Genomic DNA, 12,480 nt, shown 5'->3' with positions numbered 1-12,480 from the left:
TACATACGTATGTATACATTCATATGTATACATACGTATGTATACATGCATATGTAAAATACTCAAAGCGATATTATATATAGAGACAGAGCTTCTTTTGCATTCCATCTCTATGCTTCTAGTCCCTTGAATCACTATATACTTCAGATAAGTGCTTCATGAAATTTAGTATATATCATACGCAACCGGAGACCTTATTAAAATGGATTTCCCAGGGTGTCTGATTGAGATAGGCCTGGAGTATGGCCCCAAAATTTGCATTTTGTGCAAGTTCCCAGGTGATGCTGGTCAGATGATCTAGATATCACACTGTGATAACTACTGCTTTAGAGTATTCAAAGCAACACTCATACTGTCTACATTAGGATTATATATTCTATTAAATCAGAGGGAAAGATACGTAAGTAGTGCAATCTGAACAGTTAAAGGAGAAGAATTTTTAATATATATGAATACATACGTGTAAAAATTGTAGTTTGACTTTTAAAAGTCAGATCCTGGCCAGGCATGGTGACCCACATCTCTAATCCCAGCACTTTGGGAGACAGAGGTAGGAGGACCAGTTGAGCCCAGGAGTTCGAGTCCAGCCTGAGCAACCTAGTAAGATGCTGTCTGTACAAAAAAATAAATAGATAAAAGAGGGGAGGCTGAGGTATAAGGATTGCTTGAGCCCAGGAGGTTGTTCAAATAGGTTTAGCTACATGTAAAACTGGAGATCCAGTACAGGAAAAAAATGTAGTTGTTATTTTCTTTGAAGAATCCTGGAAAGTAACTGAACATTATAGAGAATGCTTCATTTCTTCCTTTGCCCTGCTGAAGCCTCCAGCTATACATATTGTCATATTTTATAAAAATGTTTTACTAGTAGATATTTCATTCTTTGACAAGCACACATTTTGCATAATAAGCTTATTTTGGCACTTGTATTTACTTCATCTTTTTTTTCAGCTATGCAAGTACTGACTTTCCTTTTTTCAATTTCTTAGATCCTTTTTTTGGTTCAGAGGAAGTGGAGAGATTTTTCATAATACTTAACACAGTAATTGATGTGAATTAAGAATCAATAAATACTTGTTGACTGAGTTAATAAATGAGTATTTAAATCCCATAAAAAATGAAATATTAGAGATTTTAGATGAGAATATATTAAAGATACTTAATACAATGTACATTTTGAGATCATCTCTCATTTCTAATGTATAAAACACATTGAAATTTACCCAGAGCTACCATGGCTACCAAGCAATTTTGCTTATAGGTATGTTTCTCAATTTCAGTGTCTTAATTCTGTTTTCTTTCCATTGTGCTATTATGATTAATCCATTAGAATTCTTTCTTCAGTTTGTCCTTCCATATACTGAGACATCTTCTTGCAAATATATAGATAGCTTCCTTGAGCTATGTTTACTATACTTCTTTTTTACGCATTCTTTGTCTTTCTTATATTTTGTCAGTCAGTATAACACTGTCTTATCTCTAGTTGTTTGTTTGGTAAAATCAAAGTGAAATTCAAAATCCAGCTAATGTCAATATTACTATGAAAGGTCTGGGCCTAATTTTGTACCACCAAACAGAAATATTTACAAGCTATAAACTCTCTTAAGTCCTCCATTTGTTCTTTCAAAGATTTTTGTTACCCACTTTCCCCAAAACTTTAGTATGCAGGCTTTTCTACTTTGTTCCAGTCTGATTTCAAACCAGGAATTGGACATTTCAATTCATTAACTTATTAGTTTGTTCTACATTTATTCTATGTCTATAACCTATACTTGGTTGTAGGAATATGGAAATGTTATTCTAAGAATAAACAACCTAGAGGAGAAATTGCAGTGTATTATGACATATGCACCAACAGGATAGGCATGAATTTACAGCATGCCTATTAAATTTAACTTGGTATCTACTCTTTAAACTTCAAATGCACACTATTTTTTCCTTTTTAGGTCCTTTTCCATGTGATATATGTGGTCGCCAGTTTAATGACACTGGAAATTTGAAACGTCATATAGAATGTACTCATGGTGGAAAGAGAAAATGGACTTGCTTTATCTGTGGAAAATCAGTACGAGAAAGGTGAAGAATTATCTACATACCCAGAAAAATCCTAGTGCTGTTATGTAAAAATAATGAATATGATTTATAAGTGTTAGGGTAACATAAAACATAAAATGCATGAATTGTGCTTTAGTTTGAAATACAAGGAAAAAAGGAATTACGTGAATGTTAGGGAAGATGATATAGAGTCAAGATTTGCAGGTTTTAGATGGACGATTTAATGTACATATTTTATTTCTTTCTGAGACCCCACCAAACTATATTAAGAGTTTTTGTTTGTTTTTTAAAAAGAGTAAGCTACAAAGATAGGGAGAACAGAAATGTAACAAGAATGACACAGGTTTGGGAGCTATGAAACAGATGGATTGGGGGTAATTGACTTAGCAGATCCAAGAAAGACAAACCCCAACGTGAAAATGGAGACATATGAGAATGTAGTTTACATCACAGAATGTATATATCACCTAATCACCTAATACTGGCAGTATTAATTACCTCAGAACTGGGTTGAAGGAGAGGCAGAACAAGGAGCACTAGATTAAAAACTTCAGAAGTTTTAGGAGTAATATCATCGGATTCTCTTCCACCATCTGCTCATGCCATTGCTACTAGACACCTGTCCCTTTCCCAACAGTGTTGCTAGACGGAAGTATGCCACGTAGCTACATGACGAGATATATTCTGCACGCTGAAAACAGTGATCCTCAGGCCTTCTCTCTGCAAATTTCTTGGCTTTTTGGTGTACCACTTGATAGGGAATATACTTGCCCTTAGGTTGCTCAGATTTTTAGGACTTCTAATCTGTTTCCTGAAAATCTGAGCAACCTAAGGGCAGATATATTCCCTAACAAATGGTACACCCAGATCACCTACAGTGAAGGCTGAGTCATCAAGACCTCCCATGTCCTTTGCCCTTCTCAGTCACTTTTTAGCCTATCATATTTAATCAAAAGCAGATAGTCAAGGATTACAATATGTATGAGGAAAACCTTTAACATAGAAAATAGATTCTAACACAGATAAATGGAAAAAAAAAACTTTAAAGAAACAGATTATTAAGGAAGAAGAAAATTTTAGAAGTAAACAATTACTACTTTTTTACCCCAGTTTAAGATATCAAATCCATTAAATAAGAATAGGATGATATAGAAAAGGAACACTCAAGGAATAATTTAGAGCTCCTGGAAATTCAAGTCATGATGGCCCAAGTATAGACCTTAATGGAAGGGTTAAAGGCCAAAAAGTAGAGAAAAAACCAGAAATATAAACTAATGATTAGAACAGTAGAGGACCAGGCAAGTCTAGCATCTGAATAATAGGAGTTTTAGAAAGAAAGAACAGAGAAAATAGAGGGGGAAAATCACCGTCGAAATAATTCAAGGTGATTTCCAGAACTGAAAGGTATGAGATTGCCAGATAGAAATGACACATCATATGCTTAGATGAAAATAGACATATACCAAGGTACATCACTATTATATTTCAGATATAGGGAACAAAGGGAAACTTTTCTATGCTTCTAGAGAGGGAGAAAAGCCACACACATTGATTAGAACTACTTGGACTTTTAACAACATCAACAGTAGAAGTTGGATCATAAAGTAGTGCCTTTAAAATTCTGAACGAAAATAATATCCAAACTTGAACTCTGTTCTCAGTCAAACTAACCAATCAAATCTCAAGATAGAATAAAGATATTTTCATGGTGTCAAAAAATAAGCCTTTAATGTATTTTTTCCTATAAAACTACTGAAGGGTGTGCTCCACCAAAATTAGGAAATAAACTCATAAAGAGGAAGACAAGGGCTATAGGAAATAGTTGTAACATGGGAAAGAAGCAAAGAGAGAACACAGGAGGATGGTGAAAGAAGATCCCACTATGTCGGGTGTGTAGCATGTGTAATGGGTAGACCATACTGTTGGTAGTATGGCCCAAGACATGATGGAGATTATTGCCACCATCCCTGCTAGCATGTTTCTTTTATCTGTACTGTGCCTCTGTCTAGTACCTCTGTGTGCTAATGAGGTTCCTACTCTTTTTTTTTTTTTTTTTTTTTTTTTGAGACGGAGTTTTGCTCTTGTTGCCCAGTCTGGAGTGCAATGGGGCGTGACCTCAGCTCACCGCAACCTCCGCCTCCCAGGCTCAATTGATTCTCCTGCTTCAGCCTCCCAAGGAGCTGGGATTACAGGCCTTTGCCACCATGTCCAGCTAATTTTGTGTTTTTAGTAGAGGTGGGGTTTCTCCATGTTGGTCAGGCTGGTCTCAAACTCCCGACCTCAAGGTGATCCGCCCACCTCAGCCTCCCAAAGTGCTGGGATTACAGGCGTGAGCCACCGCGCCCGCCTCCTACTCTTATCTTTATGCCCTTTTGCTTGATTTAACTGAGGATACTCATTTCACAGAAATTTCCTTTTTTTGAGCTATTCATGAGAATTAGAGGTAGGTCATGGTAAGCTTAGAAGGAAAATATATAGAGCAGCCTACTTACTTTGACTCTATTTCTGCCAGACTTTCAGTAGCTGGTCTATTCTAGCTCTGCCAGATACTCCGACTATGTGAACCCTTTGTCTTCCAGTATTTCTCATCACTTTAATTACTGACATGCTAGAAGGAGCTAGACTCTGACCTGGAGTTCCTGTTCATGCTGTCTTCTGGGCCTTTTATCTAATAGTGGCAATATTGTTAGGTTCGTGCTTGTTATTCAGTTTTTCAAAAGCATATGATATCTTGTGTAGTTTTTTATTCTTATCATGCAAATATGGAGTATACTTATGCAAACCTAGAAAGTATAGCCTACTACACATGTAGGCTATGTAGGCTACATGGGGAGAGAGATATAACAAGCATGTCTATATACTAGTGACAATAGTACAGTAAAGAACAAAAATATTGTAGGAAAAAAGGAGAGAATTGCCATAATATCAGTTAGCTTGAATACCTTTCTAGTAAGTTTTCTGAAAATCTATTACATATATAATTCTGAGGAGGGGTGGTAAGGAGGATGAGTTCAGGGAGGAGTAGGGGGAGACATTCTAAGGTACTAGTAATGTTCTTATTCTGCATATAAGTGTTTACCATTCTTTAAACAGTACTTATAAATTTTTTACACTCTTCAGTATATAAAAGTTTTGTAATTAAAAAAATAGAAATGCCATATTCTTAAAATAGCAGATATTATGGTAAAATAGGAAAATAAGTATACTATATGAAAACGTTTACAAATTGATAAATTATAAAGTTTATTATATATTATACATTCATTTTTCCCCTTAATTATCTTTCTGTAAAAACAAAAAGCAAACAAGGCAAAACAAGTAACCCAAAGATAACCTTTCCATCTTTTACTACAACTATTTAATAGGTAGAGATCTGCAAATATTTTTAGGGGTATTTTCCTCAAAACGCTGGGTGTAGCTACAGTCGTGTTGGTGGGCCTTGTAGAAGAGCACCATCTACTGGCAAAACTCTACTTTTATTTGAGATTCATCTTTTAAACTTATTAGGTATGGGATTGAAATAAAAACCCAGTACAGTCATGTGTCTCTTAATGATAGGGCTATGTTCAGAGAAATACATTGTTAAGCAGTTTTGTCATCATGCAAATATAGAGTGTACCTGTGCAAACCTAGATGGTGTAACCTACTACACATGTAGGCTATGTGGTTTAGCCAGCCTATTGTTCCCAGGCTACAAACCCATATCACATGTTACTGTACTGAATACTGTAGGTAATTGTAACAGTGGTAAGTATTGATATATCTAAACATATTTAAGCATAGAAAAAGTACAGTAAAATATGGTATAAAACATAAAAGAATATATATATTTGTGTAGGTTACCTATCATGAGTGGAGCTTGCAGGACTAGAAGTTTCTCTGGTTGAGTCAGTGATTGAGTGGTGAGTGAATGTGAAGGCCTAGGACATTATTGTAAACTAATGTAGATTTTATAAACACTATACATTTTCGTTTCACTGAATTTATTTAAAAAAATTTTCCTCGCTAACAGCAGGTTACTGTAACATTTTTATTTTGTAAACTTTTGATTTTTTCAACTTTCTGACTCTTTTATAGTAACACTTAGCTTAAAACACACATTGTACAGCTGCATAAAGATATTTTATTTTCTATGAGCTTTTTTCTATTTTCAAATTTTTTATTTGTTTTACATTTTAAACTTGTTGTTGTTGTTAAAAACAAAAGGCACAAACACAAACATTAGCCTAGGCCTACACAAGGGCAGGATCATCAATATCACTGTCTTCCACCTGCACATCTGTCCCACTAGGTTATAGGAATTGTGTAGCTCCATTGTAATCTCATGGGACAACATTGGTTTATATGGTCTGTCATTGATTGAAATGTCATTATGCAGTACATGACTGTAGTAGTGATAGCTAAAAGCCTGCAAAGGTCAGTTCATGTTTGCCTTTCAGTTTATTACTCCCTAAAATAACTTTGTCCATTATTACTCAGCACTTTAGATATGTGGGGAAGCTTTGAAGGTTAGAACTATAGGAATTGCTAGTGATGCACTTTGAGGAGTAATGGTTTCACAGGAGCCCATTCAGGGCCAATGGGCTGGAAGACTTAGGAATAGTAATAATTATATTCTATATGTAAGTTCCTTTTTCACATCAGCACCTGGAAGTTAGAAATACCCACAACATTTTCTTTGTTTTAAAACACTTTTTCAACAAATATTGAGCACATATTTGGAAGAAACAGTACTGATAAACTGGATTACTTAAATATTAAACCCTGTCTATCAAAATTCAGATCAATTTAATTCAGTGTCATAAATAGCATTTTAAAATTATACTTCTTGAACGTCTGCTTAGGTTGTATAATTAAATCTCTGAGCAAACCAATGGCAAGTAAGGCCAAAGCATTTTTTGTTTTTAAGGAGAGAGAGATATAACAAGCATGTTTCTATGCTAGTGAGATTAGTACAGTAAAGAACAAAAATATTGTAGGAGAAAGAGGAGAGAATTGCCATAATATCAGTTAGCTTGAATACCTTTCTAGTAAGTTTTCTGGAAATCTATTTACTATATACATTGGCATTTTAAAAATCTTTGAATATACATATTTTAATACAGAACTACTTTGAAAGAACATTTGAGAATCCATAGTGGAGAAAAGCCTCACCTTTGTAGTATTTGTGGGCAAAGTTTTCGTCATGGAAGTTCGTATAGGTAAGTAAAACCATCTTTTCCCTTTATTAAGTAAGGTGGAATTATATCTCCATTTTAGTTCTATTTTCTTATTACTTTAATTAAGTTTGTTGAATTGAAACATTTCTTAGTCCTTATGATATGCAATATTATACAAAAAACTTTACTGCATAGATTTTTTTTAACTAAACTTTGTTTTATCTTTATTCTGTGGTATAAAATATTATTAAATATTTTTTCATACCAAGTTTGTAGAAGGCTTTACTAAGTCATTATTTAAATATTTATTTCATTACTTTTCTTTGAATGAAAATTCATTTAAACAGTGTACTTCTCTACTCTTTACTATCAAAGAATATTTTAATATAAAAATAAGACAAAATTAAAAGCTCCCCATTTGCAATTTTCAAATGTCTTCTGCGCATTAATAGTGATTATAACTTATTTATTTTTATGGTTGAATCATTGACCACATTTGCAGTTTATGAGAAGTTTTTTCTAAATAAATAACATGTAACTGCTTCTGAAATGTGTGTACAATCTTAATTTTTATTATTCTTAAGAGTTTTAATCAGAAGGCTTTAGTAAGTACACTTTCATTTATTATTTATCTTGTTTTAAGTTTAAATTGAATACTTCCCCTTTAGAGGTAGTATAGTCAGTTGGTTTTGGTCAAATCAATACTGATTTTGGCAATTTGCAAGGAAAGCTATTCCTTTCATTAGGATACACAGAGAGATAGAGGCTCTGGAGATAAAATTAATTCAACTTAAATTAATCCTGCTAACGTAAGCTTTTTGTAATGTCTTTGGGTGGCTATAAAATGAGTCCCATTTGTTCTGTTGGTGTGAAGAAAAGGAGTAAAATGTAATTTTTATGAAGTTTAGTTCTTGTAAAAGATAGAAAATACTTTTTTTTTTTTTGAGATGGAGTCTCACTGTGTCGCCCAGGCTGGAGTGCAGTGGCATCATCTCAGCTCACTGCAACTGCAACCTCCGTCTCCCGGGTTCAAGGGATTCCTCTGCCTCAGCCTCCTAAGTAGCTGGGACTACAGGTGCCTGCCACCATGACCAGCTAATTTTTTGTATTTTTAGTAGAGGTGGAGTTTCACCATGTTAACCAGGATGGTCTCCATCTCCTGACCTCGTGATCCACCCACCTTGGTCTCCCAAAGTGCTGGGATTACAGGCGTGAGCCACAAGATAGAAAATTCTTAAATATTAGTTTGTGATTGATAACAGTTATCCAGAATAGGATTACTTCTCAATTATTTGCTGTATTAACTCTGTTTGTACACTGCTATAAAGACATACCTGAGACTGGGTAACTTATAAAGAAAAAAGGTTTAATTGACTCACAGTTCCGCATGGCTGAGGAGGCCTCAGGAAACTTAAACTCGTGGTGGAAGGTGAAGGGGAAGCAAGGCATGTCTTACCAAGGTGAAACAGGAGAAAGAGAGAGTGGGGGCAATTGCCAAACACTTTTAAACCATCAGACCTTGTGAGAACTCACTGACTATCATAGGAACAGCATGGGGGAAACTGCCAGCGTAATCCAGTTACCTGCCATCAAGTCCCTCCCTTAACATGTGGGGATTACAATTAGAGATGAGATTTGGGTGGGAACACAGAGCCAAACCATGTCATTTACTGTATCATTTACTATCATCATCATATGCCTAGTCACTTGTACACTTACTTCATTTGTCTGATTCAAATTCCTTTCTGATTATTTCTACTTTAGATATCTTTCAGCCTTGACCAGTCAGCTAGATAACAACCTTAGACATGTGATAGATTCATTGAAGCAGATTTAGGATCTAATATGATGGGAAGGAATAATGTTGAGAAAAGTGGTTTGAGCATATACAAATGTTGAAATGCTTTCTTGAAAGAGATGAGTAAGGGACCCCGGGGTCAGGTGGTAAAAGACTGAAAAGAACTCTGAAAGTCATAGAAATAAAGCCAATAATGTATGAGTGGTTGAGCAGATAGCCCAATTTTCATTGTTTATTTATTATTTATTCATTATTGAGCTTTTTCCTTCTGTGTCATCAGTTTTAATGGTGTTCATTTTTTTTGTTTATAGGCTTCACTTACGAGTACATCATGATGATAAAAGATATGAGTGCGATGAATGTGGAAAAACATTTATCCGTCATGATCACCTTACAAAGCACAAAAAAATACATTCAGGTATACTATATTTTGTAATACCATTTCTAAAATCCTTTTTAAATACCTGAAAAGAACATAATGTATGTTTATGTTGGCTAAGTATAATAATTTGGTGTACGCACATCACCTCTTTGTAATTCTGGTTCTAAAAATATTTTTTAAAAAGCCTCCAAAGGGAGCAAAGTTTTATGACATATTCACTCTAATTTTAATCATTTGGTCACCCTTTGTGACTATAAAGTGTAGTTTGAAGTTTAATTTTAAAGAAATTCTCAAAATTTGCATTTTGCATATTACATGGATATGTCTAATAATTGCTATTCACACTTCCATAGAGGGAGAAGCCATGATAATATTTTTCATTTAGATTGGATTTGAGAAGAAGTTGGTGAAACTTACATGTTAAAGGGAAATGATGAAAATTGAGTCTGAAAAATGTATATTATAGTGAATCTTGAAACCCTGTCTTTGGAAAAGAGTACCTTAATAATCCTGACCAATTTCAGATCTTTATACTGTATAATTTTTATATTCTGGGGATTTCTTTCATATTTTCCTCTCAGATTGATGTTCAGGAAGTGCTAAAACAGCCAACTCTGTGAGCACAATAATGGGAAAGAGCCATCTCTATGAGCACAGTAGAACAGGTGATTATTATTATTATTATAAATGTAATGTGAATATCAAGTAAGCAACAGACAGTAATTATTTTCTTAAATGATCATAGTGAGGTAGATTGCAGTTGTTATCACCACATATAAGAGATACTAAAGATCCAATGTTTTTTTTATTGGAATTGTGCTTTTTTGAGGATGAATATTCTTAATTTCCAAGTCTAGAGGCCACATGCTTTAATTTTACACTGGTATTGAGACAATGATTTAAAAAAAAAAAAAAACCAAGCCTTTTTAAGTAAATGTAAGAATAGAGATGAGAAATTGGACTTATATAGAATTTTTCATTATATTTGTATTTTGGCTCATTGAAAACATAAGAAATCCTCACAGATGAAAAATCTTTTAAAAGTAAAGTACAAAGATCTGAAAATGTTTGGGTCCTTTTTATAAACAGTAAGACAGCCTTATCTTAATATATATCCATTTGAGGTATTTGATATCCAGACATACATATTTAAAATTCCTGATTTTTTAAGTAGTTTCATTTATCTTGCTTTGTTGCATTGAAAGGTGTGATTTGAAGTGTACAGCAAAAGTCTATTGATTCCTTTTCTAAGTGGAGAAAAGATTCATATCCATAAACTAAATATAAATTTTTTGAAGAAAGTTATTTGAGTAAGGAATATAAAGCAAATAGTGCAGAATAAAATGTGGCTTTACTTTCCTATTATATTTGACATCACATGATCTTATTGTTTGGTAATTTATTTCTGGGGAAAAAAACCTGAAATGCATATTATAATCAAAATATTTGGGTCTTTATTTTAAGGTGAAAAAGCTCATCAGTGTGAAGAATGTGGAAAATGTTTTGGTCGTAGGGATCATCTCACTGTTCACTACAAAAGTGTACACCTTGGAGAGAAAGTATGGCAAAAGTAAGTGAAAAAGCAAAATGTCTCATAATTTACATTGCTAAGTCTCTGAGGAAAGTTTTAACTTTTTTTGTTTACTTTGTTTAATTGAAGTTAGGTTAACCAGTTCTTTTTCTTTGCACTCTGTAGCATCTCTGTAGACCTAAAAGAATTGAGCAAAGCATATTTTTTCCTGCTTGTTTTAGTTAATTCAAAGGCTAGGGAAGTGACATGCAAGTTAACAATAATGAATGCAAAATCTTGGCATTTGGTTGCTGAGTCTCTTTGAGAGCTAAATATATTGCCTATATATTATACCTAATAAGACAGCAATTGTTAGGAAATGTTTGCAGTCAGAATTTAAACTTGTTTCTAATCATACTAAGCATTTAAAATGGTATTTTATTTGAAGGAGCTCTGTGCTCTCTTGAACATCAACTTTTTAATATAATTTAGATATCCAAGTTTAACTGATATTAGTTGCTAAGTGTAAAATATTCAAGTAATTCATGTTTTTGGATTAGGCATTTGGGCAAATGATAAATAACAGACATGTTCTAAAGTGCCAAGGGACTTAGCTTAATAGTCCTGAGCATGATTAGCAAAATGTACACAGTACAAAATGTACAGAGTTAAAACTACAAGCTCACTTACTCCAAAGGTCCTGTGACATTGTTTCTCATGCTTTCTTTATATAGCCTTACAAATTATTTGGCATAAGAGCTTTTTAAAATGTAAATTATACAATAATATAATATGGATATATTTTAATGTATTAATATATCTTAATATAATTATAATATGATATAAAATATAAATTATTTAAATTATCTGAATCATTAGAAGTAAAACATTTTCAAATATTTATTTTCTATCATATGCTACATTAATAGCAATTTTTTGAGAAATAACTACAGAACAAAATATTAAAAGAGCAACATTCTTTTACATCTTTATAAATCTCTCATGTCTTAATAGAAAACTGCAGCATTGTCATATCTGTTGTAATATGTTATTTTGGTTGAAGCTATGAAGAAAATCCAGCCTTACATAAATATGTAGTTGGAAAATAAAGGAATATTGTAATAGTCTTCTCAGGTAATTCTAGATATTCTTCTTTATTACTACACTAAAACTAACAAGTGGTAGTTTCCTAAAGGGAGTTGTAAGGTGGAATGTGAAACCGGATTAATGAGGTTTTCATACTCTATTACATTCAATCTTGTACATTGATGGTTTTTTTTTTACCATACATAATTTTGTAAGATGATGTGTTTGTTGTTGAGAAAATATGGGCTCACTGAGTTATGCAGATTTTCCAAATGTTAGCATATTTCACAGCATAGTATCAACAGATCACATTTGTTAATATTGCCTCCAGTCTCACAGAAAGGAATAAAGCTGTCAAGATCACAGTGGTAAATACAAGTATTCCAAAGTTCTTATATTAGCTTGAAAGCTCAGATTTTATCATTGGTAGCAAACATTGTTGGTTGCTTTTCTTGAAGTGACCAGTCACTTCATTTAAGTTTTGAGAGGTGCT

General features: G+C 33.3%; 1 protein-coding gene across 2 annotated transcripts in view; it reads left to right on the top strand.

Moving 5' to 3' along the window:
* The window catches only part of ZBTB41 (zinc finger and BTB domain containing 41), a 54,456-nt gene that overhangs the window by 17,150 nt on the left and 24,826 nt on the right, over nt 1–12,480 (top strand). For both annotated transcript variants that reach the window (XM_032288616.1, XM_032288617.1), the window contains exons 6-9: nt 1,944–2,073; nt 7,158–7,253; nt 9,321–9,427; nt 10,856–10,961. In XM_032288616.1, the coding sequence (XP_032144507.1) occupies nt 1,944–2,073; nt 7,158–7,253; nt 9,321–9,427; nt 10,856–10,961 (439 nt within the window). The remainder of the gene's footprint in view (nt 1–1,943; nt 2,074–7,157; nt 7,254–9,320; nt 9,428–10,855; nt 10,962–12,480) is intronic.

The sequence above is a fragment of the Sapajus apella genome, unplaced genomic scaffold (genome assembly GCF_009761245.1).
Source record: "Sapajus apella isolate SASKATOON/1434 unplaced genomic scaffold, GSC_monkey_1.0 scaffold22, whole genome shotgun sequence".
Classification (NCBI taxonomy): domain Eukaryota; kingdom Metazoa; phylum Chordata; class Mammalia; order Primates; family Cebidae; genus Sapajus; species Sapajus apella.
Note: the sequence above shows the minus strand (reverse complement) of the source record. Positions and strands in the feature narration are given on the sequence as shown.